Source organism: Triticum urartu, chromosome 6A (genome assembly GCF_056163025.1).
Source record: "Triticum urartu cultivar PI428250 chromosome 6A, HENAU_Tu73, whole genome shotgun sequence".
NCBI classification, from domain to species: domain Eukaryota; kingdom Viridiplantae; phylum Streptophyta; class Magnoliopsida; order Poales; family Poaceae; genus Triticum; species Triticum urartu.
Genome location: NC_141878.1, coordinates 583,889,601 through 583,903,584, shown reverse-complemented (window position 1 = coordinate 583,903,584; position 13,984 = coordinate 583,889,601). Strand labels below are relative to the sequence as shown.

General features: G+C 45.4%; 1 protein-coding gene across 1 annotated transcript; it reads right to left on the bottom strand.

The window, feature by feature from the left end:
• Positions 1 to 276: 276 nt before the first annotated feature.
• On the bottom strand, positions 277 to 12,346 carry LOC147966656 (uncharacterized). Its single transcript, XM_087530908.1, has 2 exons — positions 11,515 to 12,346; positions 277 to 398 (listed from the first exon to the last, which is right to left on the bottom strand). The coding sequence occupies exons 1-2, from the start codon at positions 12,344 to 12,346 to the stop codon at positions 277 to 279; spliced, it is 954 nt and encodes a 317-aa protein (XP_087387034.1).
• Between the last annotated feature and the right edge of the window lie 1,638 nt (positions 12,347 to 13,984).

Here is a 13,984-nt window from a genome sequence, read left to right as displayed (position 1 = left end):
TCCCTTGCCAGCAACTACACCTTTTTTCAATTTGGTTAGTTACAAAATTCCAGTGCATGTTCCTAATTCTGACATTTGACACCGGCATCCCTAGATATTTGATAGGTAACTCCCCCATTTTACAGGTTAAAATTTCCTGGTATAATAGTTGTTTTTCTTTAGCTTTCCCAAATAGCATTAACTCACTCTTATGAAAGTTTATTTTGAGGCCTGACATTTGTTCAGAGGCTCCCAGAATGAATTTAAGATTTCTCACACTTTCCCCATCATCCTTTATCAGGAAGATGTGGTGTCATCTGCATATTGCAGCATATTGACACCTTTATTATCTCCCTCTCCTAGCACCCCTTTAACCACACCATGTTCTAAAGCATTGCTCATAAGAATAGCTAGAGCATCTGCAGCCAGGTCAAACAACAGAGGTGACATTGCATCTCCCTGTCTCAACCCTTTAAAGGTTTTAAAGTATGGGCCAACTTTATGATTTACCTTAACACCTACATGCCCTCCTCTCATAGTCTCCATCATCCAGTCACACCATTTGTCAGGGAACCCTTTTAGATTTAGCATCGGTATCACAAATGGCGATTTTATTTTATCATATGTTTTCTCAAAGTCCACTTTAAAAATCAAAGCATCTTCTTTTTTCCTACGAAAAGTATTCAGAGCTTCATGCAAAATAACCACTCCCTCCATTATGTATCTGCCTTTAATAAAGGCAGTTTGGGTTTTAGATATTACTGGAGATACACATATATTTAGCCTATTCATCAACACTTCCGTGATGATCTTAAAACTAACATTCAACAAGCAAATAGGTCTAAATTTTTGAATTTTTTTTAACTTCTGTGGTTTTTTGGGACAAGGGTTATAATGCCATAATTAAGTCTGGCAATATTAATTTCTCCTTTGGCAAATCCTTCAACTAGAGCTTTTAGATCCCATTTGACCAAGTCCCAGAATTCCTGGTAAAAGTCAGCAGGGAATCCATCTAGTCCAGGATTTTTGTTCTTCTTCATCCCAAAAACCACCTCATGAATTTCTTTTAGGGAGAAGGGGGCCATAAGTTCCTCCCTGTCTTGGGTGCTACTTTTCTTCATTTCCACCCCTCTCATGGAGAACTGTGTCTCCTCAGGATGCCCAAATAGTTCTTTGTAGAATTTAGTTATATACTCCATTATTTTGTCCTCTCCCTCTATAATCCCATCTTCTTGCTCTAAAGAAATAATCATGTTTTTCCTTCTCCTCCCATTTACTTTAGCATGATAATATCTAGTATTCCCATCTCCATCAGTTATCTCTTTATCCTTGTATCTTTGTAGCCATTTTATTTCTTCTTGCAACATCACTCTTTTAAGTTGTGCCCTTAACTCTTTCTGTTCTGTTCTGTCTGTAGAAGTTAGTCCCATATTCTCAGCTCTTTTGTCTAGCTCATCCAGCTCTTTAATAATATCTATTTTAATTTTTCTATACCAAGCATCCACATTTTTATTCCATCACTCAGTTTTTCTCCTTAGGTTTCTGAGCCTTAACTGCCATCTCTCCAGGATATCTCCCTTATATTTTTCATTCCAGGTTTAATACACCAACTCCTTAAGTCCCTCTCTTAAGGCCCAAGCATTTTCATATCTAAATGTATATTTATGTTTTTGTGTTTCCCCTATGTCTAGAAACAGGGGAGTATGATCAAAAATCTCCCTAGCAAAATCTTGTAGTATAGTTAATGGATATTTCTCCTCCCATGTTGGGCACATCAAGACCCTGTCTAACTTCTCATAAGTGGGATTTTCCTGGTTGTTAGCCCAGGTGTATTGTCTCCCATTTAGAGGTAGCTCTCTCAGTCCAGCTTGTTCAATTATTGTATTAAACATAAAAGACCATTGGTCGTTATGAACAGGTTTATTTTTTTCTTTTTCATTTCTGATGATGTTAAAATCACCTCCCACCAAACAGGGTAGTGGGTTATCATGGTAAAGTCTAGCTAACTCAGCTAGGAAGCTAGCCTTCCCTTCTATTTGAGCATCTTCATAGATAGTAATCAAACTTCCAATGCATTTTAGCATTCTTATCAAACACCAATACTCTCAAGAAGTATTGCACTTTTTCTATATTTTCTACATCAAAGACTTCTTTGTTAATTCCAACTAAAATCCCACCACACATCCCTCTGGGGGATTCCAGCACCATTGATAATTTCTCCCTGCGCACAAATTGTGTAACTCATTTTTTGTAAAGTTTTGTTTGATTGTCTCAGAAATTCCTATAAAATCTAATTTATGATCAATGATCATTTCTCTAATATACCTTTTCTTATGATCCTGCCCTATGCCTCTGACATTCCAGAAAACCCCTCTCATTTTCTCTAACTGTAGTTTTTATATTATCTCTTATCAAATATACAAACTGTTGGGGAACGTTGCAGAAAACAAAAAATTTCCTACGGTTTCACCAAGATCCATCTAGGAGTTCATCTAGCAACGAGTGATTAGATGCATCTACGTACCTTGTAGATCGCGAGCGGAAGCGTTTAAAGAACGTGGATGAGGGAGTCGTACTCGACGTGATTCGAATCACCGAAGATCTTAGCACCGAACGGACGGCACCTCCCCGTTCAACACACGTACGGAACAGCCACGTCTCCTCCTTCTTGATCCGGCAAGGACATAGGAGAGGTTGAGGGAGATGGCACCAGCAGCAACACGACAGTGTGGTGTTGATGGAGCTGCAGTACTCCAGCAGGGCTTCGCCAAGCGCTATGGATGAGGAGGAGGTGTTGGAGAGGGAGAAGGAGGCAACCAAAGGCTTGGAATGAAAGCCCTCCTTCCCCCACTATATATAGGAGGGCCAAGGGGGGGCGCCGGCCCTAGGAGATCCAATCTCCTAGGGGGGTGCGGCCAAGGGGGAGGAATCCCTCCTCCCCAAGGCACCTAGGAGGTGCCTTCCCCTCCTAGGACTCTTCCTCCCTTGAAACCCTAGGCGCATGGGCCTCTTGGGGCTGGTGCCCTTGGCCCATGTAGGCCAAGGCGCACCCCCTACAGCCCATGTGGCCCCCCAGGACAGGTGGCCCCACCCGGTGGACCCCCGGGACCCTTCCGGTGGTCCCGGTACAATACCGATAACCCCGAAACTTGTCCCGATGCCCGAAACAGGACTTCCCATATATAAATCTTTACCTCCGGACCATTCCGGAACTCCTCGTGACGTTCGGGATCTCATCCGGGACTCCGAACAACATTCGGGTTACTGCATATACATATCCCTACAACCCTAGCGTCACCGAACCTTAAGTGTGTAGACCCTACGGGTTCGGGAGACATGTAGACATGACCGAGATCGCTCTCCGGTCAATAACCAACAGCGGGATCTGGATACCCATGTTGGCTCCCACATGCTCCACGATGATCTCATCGGATGAACCATGATGTCGAGGATTCAAGCAACCCCGTATACAATTCCCTTTGTCAATCGGTATGTTACTTGCCCGAGACTCGATCGTCGATATCCCAATACCTTGTTCAGTCTCGTTACCGGCAAGTCACTTTACTCGTACTGTAATGCATGATCCCGTGATCAACCACTTGGTCACCTTGAGCTCATAATGATGATGCATTACCGAGTGGGCCCAGTGATACCTCTCCGTTATATGGAGTGACAAATCCCAGCCTCGATCCGTGTCAACCCAATAGACACTTTCAGAAATACCTGTAGTGCACCTTTATAGTCACCCAGTTACGTTGTGACGTTTGATACACCCAAAGCACTCTTACGGTATCCGGGAGTTACACGATCTCATGGTCAAAGGAAAAGATACTTGACATTGGAAAAGCTCTAGCAAACGAACTACACGATCTTGTGCTATGCTTAGGATTAGGTCTTGTCCATCACATCATTCTCCTAATGATGTGATCCCGTTATCAATGACATCCAATGTCGATAGCCAGGAAACCATGACTATCTGTTGATCAACGAGCTAGTCAACTAGAGGCTTACTAGGGACATATTATGGTCTATGTATTCACACGTGTATTACGATTTCCGGATAATACAGTTATAGCATGAATAAAGACAATTATCATGAACAAAGAAATATAATAATAATACTTTTATTATTGCCTGTAGGGCATATTTCCAACAGTCTCCCACTTGCACTAGAGTCAATAATCTAGTTACATTGTGATGAATCGAATGCCCATGGAATTTTGGTGTTGATCATGTTTTGCCCTAGGGAGAGGTTTAGTCAACGGATCTGCTATATTCAGGTCTGTATGTACTTTAGAAATATCTATGTCTCCATCTTGAACATTTTCACGAATGGAGTTGAAGCGACGCTTGATGTGCCTTGTCTTCTTGTGAAACCTGGGCTCCTTGGCAAGTGCAATAGCTCCAGTGTTATCACAGAAGAGTTTGATTGGCCCCGACGCATTGGGTATGACTCCTAGGTCAGTGATGAACTCCTTCACCCATATTGCTTCATGTGCTGCCTCCGAGGCTGCCATGTACTCCGCTTCACATGTAGATCCCGCCACGACGCTCTGCTTGCAGCTGCACCAGCTCACTGCTCCACCATTCAATATATACACGTATCCGGTTTGTGACTTAGAGTCATCCAGATCTGTGTCAAAGCTAGCGTCGACGTAACCCTTTACGACGAGCTCTTCGTCACCTCCATAAACGAGAAACATTTCCTTAGTCCTTTTCAGGTACTTCAGGATATTCTTGACCGCTGTCCAGTGTTCCTTGCCGGGATTACTTTGGTACCTTCCTACCAAACTTACGGCAAGGTTTACATCAGGTCTGGTACACAGCATGGCATACATAATAGAACCTATGGCTAAGGCATAGGGGATGACACTCATTTCTTCTATCTCTTCTGCCGTGGTCGGGCATTGAGCTGAGCTCAATCTCACACCTTGCAAAACAGGCAAGAACCCTTTCTTGGACTGATCCATTTTGAACTTCTTCAAAATCTTATCAAGGTATGTGCTTTGTGAAAGACCTATGAGGCGTCTTGATCTATCCCTATAGATCTTGATGCCTAATATATAAGCAGCTTCGCCAAGGTCCTTCATTGAAAAACTCTTATTCAAGTAGGCCTTGATGCTTTCCAAGAGTTCTATATCATTTCCCATCAAAAGTATGTCATCTACATATAATATGAGAAATGCTACAGAGCTCCCACTCACTTTCTTGTAAACGCAGGCTTCTCCATAAGTCTGCGTAAACCCAAACGCTTTGATCATTTCATCAAAGCGAATGTTCCAACTCCGAGATGCTTGCACCAGCCCATAAATCGAGCGTTGGAGTTTGCACACCTTGTTAGCATTCTTAGGATCAACAAAACCTTCCGGCTGCATCATATACAATTCTTCCTTAAGGAAACCATTAAGGAATGCCGTTTTGACGTCCATTTGCCATATCTCATAATCGTAGAATGCGGCAATTGCTAACATGATACGGACGGACTTTAGCTTTGCTACCGGTGAGAAAGTCTCATCGTAGTCAACCCCTTGAACTTGTCGATAACCCTTAGCGACAAGCCTAGCTTTATAGATGGTCACATTACCATCCCCGTCTGTCTTCTTCTTAAAGATCCATTTATTTTCTATGGCTCGCCGTTCAACGGGCAAGTCAGTCAAAGTCCATACTTCGTTTTCATACATGGATCCTATCTCAGATTTCATGGCTTCTAGCCATTTGTCGGAATCCGGGCCCGCCATCGCTTCTTCATAGTTCGAAGGTTCACCGTTGTCTAACAACATGATTTCCAAGACAGGGTTGCCGTACCACTCTGGTGCGGAACGTGTTCTTGTGGACCTTCGAATTTCAGTAGGAGCTTGATCAGAAGTATCTTGATCATCATGAATAACTTCCTCTCTAGTCGGTGCAGGCACCTCAGGAACATTTTCTTGAGTTGCGCCATTTACCGGTTCAAGAGGCAATACTTCATCAAGTTCTACTTTCCTCCCACTTACTTATTTCGAGAGAAACTCTTTCTCCAGAAAGAGTCTGTTCTTGGCAACAAAGATCTTGCCTTCGGATCTTAGGTAGAAGGTATACCCAATAGTTTCTTTAGGGTATCCTATGAAGACGCATTTTTCCGACTTGGGTTCGAGCTTCTCAGGTTGAAGTTTCTTGACATAAGCATCGCATCCCCAAACTTTTAGAAACGACAGCTTAGGTTTCTTCCCAAACCATAATTCAGACGGTGTCGTCTCAACGGATTTCGACGGAGCCCTATTTAAAGTGAATGTGGCAGTCTCTAAAGCATAGCCCCAAAAAGATAACGGTAAATCGGTAAGAGACATCATAGATCGCACCATATCTAATAGAGTGCGATTACGACGTTCGGACACACCATTACGCTGAGGTGTTCCAGGCAGCGTGAGTTGTGAAACTATTCCACATTTTCTTAAGTGTGTGCCAAATTCGTGACTTAAATATTCTCCTCCACGATCTGATCGTAGAAACTTGATTTTTCTGTCACGTTGATTCTCAACCTCACTCTGAAATTCCTTGAACTTTTCAAAGGTTTCAGACTTGTGTTTCATTAAGTAGACATACCCATATCTACTCAAGTCATCAGTGAGGGTGAGAACATAACGATAGCCACCGCGAGCCTCAACACTCATTGGACCGCACACATCAGTATGTATGATTTCCAATAAGTTGGTCGCTCGCTCCATTGTTCCTGAGAACGGAGTCTTGGTCATTTTACCCATGAGGCATGGTTCGCATGTGTCAAATGATTCATAATCAAGAGACTCCAAAAGTCCATCTGCATGGAGCTTCTTCATGCGTTTGACACCTATGTGACCAAGGCGGCAGTGCCACAAGTATGTGGGACTATCATTATCAACCTTACATCTTTTGGTACTCACACTATGAATATGTGTAGCTATACACTCGAGATTCATCAAAAACAAACCATTAACCATCGGAGCATGACCATAAAACATATCTCTCATATAAATAGAACAACCATTATTCTCGTATTTAAATGAGTAGCGATCTCGTATTAAACGAGATCCTGATACAATGTTCATGCTCAAACTTGGCACTAGATAACAATTATTGAGGTTTATAACTAATCCCGTAGGTAAATGTAGAGGTAGCGTGCCGACGGCGATCACATCGACCTTGGAACCATTCCCGACGCGCATCGTCACCTCGTCCTTCGCCAATCTCCGTTTATTCCGCAGCTCCTGCTGTGAGTTACAAATGTGAGCAACGGCACCGGTATCAAATACCCAGGAGTTACTACGAGTACTGGTAAGGTACACATCAATTACATGTATATCAAATATACCTTTGGTGTTGCCGACCTTCTTGTCCGCTAAGTATTTGGGGCAGTTCCGCTTCCAGTGACCCTTCCCTTTGCAATAAAAGCACTCTGTCTCGGGCTTGGGTCCATTCTTTGACTTCTTCCCGGCAGCTTGCTTGCCGGGCGCGGCAACTTCCTTGCCGTACTTCTTGAAGTTCTTTTTACCCTTGCCCTTCTTGAACTTAGTGGTTTTATTCACCATCAACACTTGATGTTCCTTCTTGACTTCTACCTCTGCTGATTTCAGCATATCAAATACTTCAGGAATGGTCTTTACCATCCCCTGCATATTGAAGTTCATCACAAAGCTCTTGTAGCTTGGTGGAAGCGACTGGAGGATTCTGTCAATGACCGCGTCATCCGGGAGATTAACTCCCAGCTGAGTCAAGCGGTTATGTAACCCAGACATAGTGAGTATGTGCTCACTGACAGAACTATTTTCCTCCATCTTACAGCTGAAGAACTTATCGGAGACTTCATATCTCTCGATCCGGGCATGAGCTTGAAAAACCATTTTCAGCTCTTCGAACATCTCATATGCTCCATGTCTCTCAAAACGCTTTTGGAGCCCCGGCTCTAAGCTGTAAAGCATGCCGCACTGAATGAGGGAGTAGTCATCAGTACGTGTCTGCCAAGCGTTCATAGCGTCTTGGTTCTGTGGGACGGGTGGATCACCTAACGGTGCTTGTAGGACATAATCTTTGTTGGCAGCTATGAGGATGATCCTCAGGTTCCGGACCCAGTCCGTATAGTTGCTGCCATTGTCTTTCAGCTTGGTTTTCTCTAGGAACGCGTTGAAATTGAATACAATGTTGGCCATTTGATCTACAAGACATATTGCAAAGATTTTAGACTAAGTTCATGATAATTAAGTTCATCTAATCAAATTATTTATGAACTCCCACTTAGATTAGACATCCCTCTAGTCATCTAAGTATTACATGATCCGAGTTAACTAGACCATGTTCGATCATCACGTGAGACGGACTAGTCAACGTCGGTGAACATCTTCATGTTGATCGTATCTTCTATATGACTCATGCTCGACCTTTCGGTCTTCTGTGTTCTGAGGCCATGTCTGTACATGCTAGGCTCGTCAAGTTAACCCTAAGTGTTTTGCATGTGTAAAACTGTCTTACACCCGTTGTATGTGAATGTAAGGATCTATCACACCCGATCATCACGGCGTGCTTCGAAACGACGAACTTTAGCAACGGTGCACAGTTAGGGGAGAACACTTCTTGAAATTGTTATGAGGGATCATCTTATTTACTACCGTCGTTCTAATTAAACAAGATGCAAAACATGATAAACATCGCATGCAATCAAATAATAAACGTGACATGATATGGCCAATATCACATAGCTCCTTTAATCTCTATCTTGGGGCTCCATGATCATCTTGTCACCGGCTTGACACCATGATCTCCATCATCGTGTATCCATGAAGTTGCTCGCCAACTATTACTTCCACTACTATGGCTAACGAGTTTAGCAATAAAGTAAAGTAATTTACATGGCGTTTCTCAATGACACGCAGGTCATACAAAAATAAAGACAACTCCTATGGCTCCTGCCGGTTGTCATACTCATCGACATGCAAGTCGCGATTCCTATTACAATAGCATGAACAACTCATACATCATATATATAGATCATTCATCATTCATCACAACTTTGGCCATATCATATCACAAAGCACTTGCTGCAAAAACAAGTTAGACGTCCTCTAATTGTTGTCGCAAGTTTTACATGGCTGAATTAGGGTTCTATCAAGAACGTTTTCTTACCTACGTGAAAGCCACAACGTGATTTGTCAACTTCTATTTACCCTTCATAAGGACCCTTTTCATCGAATCCGCTCCAACTAAAGTAGGAGAGACAGACACCCGCCAGCCACCTTATGCATCTAGTGCATGTTAGTCGGTGGAACCGGTCTCACGTAAGCATACGTGTAAGGTTGGTCCGGGCCGCTTCATCCCACAATACCGTTGAAGCAAGATAAGACTAGTAGCGGCAAGAAAGTTGACAACATCTACGCCCACAACAAATTGTGTTCTACTCGGGCAAGAGAACTACGCATAGACCTAGCTCTGAAACCACTGTTGGAAAACGTTGCAGAAAACAAAAAATTTCCTACGGTTTCACCAAGATCCATCTAGGAGTTCATCTAGCAACGAGTGATTAGATGCATCTACGTACCTTGTAGATCGCGAGCGGAAGCGTTCAAAGAACGTGGATGAGGGAGTCGTACTCGACGTGATTCGAATCACCGAAGATCTTAGCACCGAACGGACGGCACCTCCGCGTTCAACACACGTACGGAACAGCCACGTCTCCTCCTTCTTGATCCAGCAAGGACAGAGGAGAGGTTGAGGGAGATGGCACCAGCAGCAACACGACGGCGTGGTGTTGATGGAGCTGCAGTACTCCGGCAGGGCTTCGCCAAGCGCTATGGATGAGGAGGAGGTGTTGGAGAGGGAGAAGGAGGCAACCAAAGGCTTGGAATGAAAGCCCTCCTTCCCCCACTATATATAGGAGGGCCAAGGGGGGGCGCCGGCCCTAGGAGATCCAATCTCCTAGGGGGGTGTGGCCAAGGGGGAGGAATCCCTCCTCCCCAAGGCACCTAGGAGGTGCCTTCCCCTCCTAGGACTCTTCCTCCCTTGAAACCCTAGGCGCATGGGCCTCTTGGGGCTGGTGCCCTTGGCCCATGTAGGCCAAGGCGCACCCCCTACAGCCCATGTGGCCCCCCGGGACAGGTGGCCCCACCCGGTGGACCCCCGGGACCCTTCCGGTGGTCCCGGTACAATACCGATAACCCCGAAACTTGTCCCGATGCCCGAAACAGGACTTCCCATATATAAATCTTTACCTCCGGACCATTCCGGAACTCCTCGTGACGTCCGGGATCTCATCTGGGACTCCGAACAACATTCGGGTTACTGCATATACATATCCCTACAACCCTAGCGTCACCGAACCTTAAGTGTGTAGACCCTACGGGTTCGGGAGACATGTAGACATGACCGAGATCGCTCTCCGGTCAATAACCAACAGCGGGATCTGGATACCCATGTTGGCTCCCACATGCTCCACGATGATCTCATCGGATGAACCATGATGTCGAGGATTCAAGCAACCCCGTATACAATTCCCTTTGTCAATCGGTATGTTACTTGCCCGAGACTCGATCGTCGATATCCCAATACCTTGTTCAGTCTCGTTACCGGCAAGTCACTTTACTCGTACTGTAATGCATGATCCCGTGATCAACCACTTGGTCACCTTGAGCTCATAATGATGATGCATTACCGAGTGGGCCCAGTGATACCTCTCCGTTATATGGAGTGACAAATCCCAGCCTCGATCCGTGTCAACCCAATAGACACTTTCAGAAATACCTGTAGTGCACCTTTATAGTCACCCAGTTACGTTGTGACGTTTGATACACCCAAAGCACTCTTACGGTATCCGGGAGTTACACGATCTCATGGTCAAAGGAAAAGATACTTGACATTGGAAAAGCTCTAGCAAACGAACTACACGATCTTGTGCTATGCTTAGGATTAGGTCTTGTCCATCACATCATTCTCCTAATGATGTGATCCCGTTATCAATGACATCCAATGTCGATAGCCAGGAAACCATGACTATCTGTTGATCAACGAGCTAGTCAACTAGAGGCTTACTAGGGACATATTATGGTCTATGTATTCACACGTGTATTACGATTTCCGGATAATACAGTTATAGCATGAATAAAGACAATTATCATGAACAAAGAAATATAATAATAATACTTTTATTATTGCCTCTAGGGCATATTTCCAACAGTCTCCCACTTGCACTAGAGTCAATAATCTAGTTACATTGTGATGAATCGAACGCCCATGGAATTTTGGTGTTGATCATGTTTTTCCCTAGGGAGAGGTTTAGTCAACGGATCTGCTATATTCAGGTCCGTATGTACTTTACAAATATCTATGTCTCCATCTTGAACATTTTCACGAATGGAGTTGAAGCGACGCTTGATGTGCCTTGTCTTCTTGTGAAACCTGGGCTCCTGGGCTCCATTTTCTTAATGATATCCAAGTTTTTATCTAGCATGTCAATAGAACATCCTAAGTCAATCCCTACCAAAGAACTGATATGTAATAGAGAGGAATCTTCAAATTCTGATTCAAGGTTCTTACCATAATTGTCTCTTTCTTCTGCTCTGATTTTTGCCATCTCCTCCACTCTCTGATCCTCTCTTCCTTTGTTTCCGAGACTTCTTTTTAGTTCCACCTCTTTCCCTTCTCCATCCTTGTCTAGCCCCTCAACCCCATGAATATTAGCCAACTTTTCACCAAAAGTGCCTACTGATTCTTGACTAGCATTATAGTCAGTTGGTTCATAGTATTTTCCAGATCCAGTTTCCTCCCTTCTTGTTTGATTTTCCTTCTCAAATTCCTCCACATCCATATTAGTTAGCTCCATTTCATATTGTTCTCTGTTAGCTGCCTCTTGTACTACCTTCTGGATTTCTTCCTGTTGTTGGTCCACCAGTTCTTGCATTTTTTGATGTGTAGTTTCCAGCTCCTTAATTCTTTTCTCCGCTTTTGCCCATAATGTATTGTGTCTAGCTTTATCTTCTTCTAGTGCTTTGATCTTATTGAACATGATGTCACTTTCTTTCTGCCATTTCCTTCTCTCTGTGTTCATTTCATTCTGCCACTGCCCCATAGTCTCTTCTACTTGTGTTCTCATCTTATCAGTTCTTCCATCTATTTCCTCACTTTGTTTAAGAGACAAACACCCTAGTGCCATACCTCTGTTGTCCTTGTCCTCCATCTTTGTTCTTTTCCTTTTGTCATCCTCATCCTCTCTATCTTCTAAGTCATTGATCTCTTCATTTTTCCTTTTCTCCTGTTTGTACCACCCAATTTCCACCACTTTCTCAACCTCTGTCCCAATCCAGAACATGAGCAAATCAAGGGAAGTCTTTCCATTATTTCTATGATTCAAGTGTACAAAGTTGCACATTTGGGCATATATCTCGGTTTTCACAGCTCCCAGCCACGTGTAACTGCTGGTTTTCTAGGTGAGTTGCACATTGGGCATGTCTCAGTTGCACAGCTCACAACCATGGCTGCACAGGCGGCAGTGTTGAGTGTTGACTGTCGAATATGCAACTACAACAACGTAGAAAATAATAAACATACCTCAACACCCATAGGTTTCTGTGCATCTAGGTGTAGTTTCAACAAATGCCTTGTATATGTTCTTGCTAGTAAAAATATCTTACACTTCTGATCAGTAATAACTACAAGCAATTAACAGATCTCGAGTTCAGTATACTGTCGGGGGACTAATCCACGAACACCTATGGGACCGGCGGACCGAGTCCCTTTCGGTTCGGCGAGGGCGGAGGTCGTGCAAAGAGCGGATCGAGGCGAAGCACGCGAGCAGTTTACCCAGGTTCGGGCCGCACGGATGCGTAAAACCCTACTCCTGCTTTGTGGTTTGTATTGATTTCTTGCTCGGGAGCGCGAAGTGCTATAGTACACTTCAGCAGCTAACGAGACCGAGCGTGAGTGTTCGAACCAGCTAACCCCCCTCTATGTTACGCACGGGCCTCCTTTTATATGCTCAAGGGGTCACCAACAGGTGGCAACGTAGACAAGGGCAAAAAGGGAAAGGTGCTGCGGTGGGTACAGCCACCTGCTACAGTGTATCATACCTAACCCTGACGGCAGGGGACAAGGGCCTTAAATGCCCGTCTGCGTCGCCTAAACAGTGTAAAAGGGACCGTCAGGGACGCCACCGCTCGCCACGGCGGCAATCTTGTCAGCGCCGCTTGCCACCGCTCACCGCTGGCTGCACAGCCTCCCGCCACGTACGCTGGGAAGGGTCCCAGAGCGACACTTTGGTGGATGTGCTGGAGCGCGGGCACGGAGTGGTGGCTTGCCGCGGCAAGCGCCTTGCCGCGGTCGTTGTCTTGTCGCGTCCGGGAGCTTGTCGCTCACCGGGCCTTGCCGGGACGTGTGGCGCGCCGCGGCAAGTTCTTTAAGATGCCTTGGGCGGCCTTCCCGGCAAACTCCTCTTGCCGGGGTCTTGAGGTGCCTTAGTTGGCCTTCCCGGCAAGCTCCTCTTGCCGGGGTCTTGTCTCCTTAAATGGCTCTAGGGAAACCACGGAGGACCTTGGCGGTCACCCGGCAAGCCTTGCCACGGGATGCTGCGACTGCCCGTGCACAAGTTCGGGATACTAGGGTACCCCTATTCTAGTACACCGACAGGAGCCCCCGGGCCTGGGCCATACACGGTGCCGAGCGCTGTTGGGCCAGGCCCAAAACAGGGCACGGGCACGCGCGGCCTAGGTTACGCCGTATCTCACTCCGTATCCACCGCGCCCTCCCCGAACGGCACGCGTTGAATGCGGCGTCGTGGGAGAGATCGTGGGTGGTTATTTTATTCGGAAATGCGGAACGTCCGCCCCCTCCCTCTTTATAAGCAGGGGAAACAAGGGCAGTTCGCACATTCGCCCGTTGCTGCTTCCAATCTCAGAAATCTCCGCCGCTCCCTCGTCTTCCCAAAGCCGAAAGAGAGCAGCGCTCCGCCCCCCATCGCCACCAGCGCCACCAACGCCATCAATCTCCTCCACTACTTCCGCCATGGCTCCAA

Bases quoted from the DNA above. Each gene is read 5' to 3' on its own strand.
- LOC147966656 (XM_087530908.1), bottom strand. From the start codon at position 12,346: ATGTGCAACTTTGTACACTTGAATCATAGAAATAATGGAAAGACTTCC. The intron at 399-11,514 runs GTAAGAACCTTG...ACCTGGCTGCAG, and splicing joins AGAAGAAAGAGACAATTATG to ATGCTCTAGCTATTCTTATG.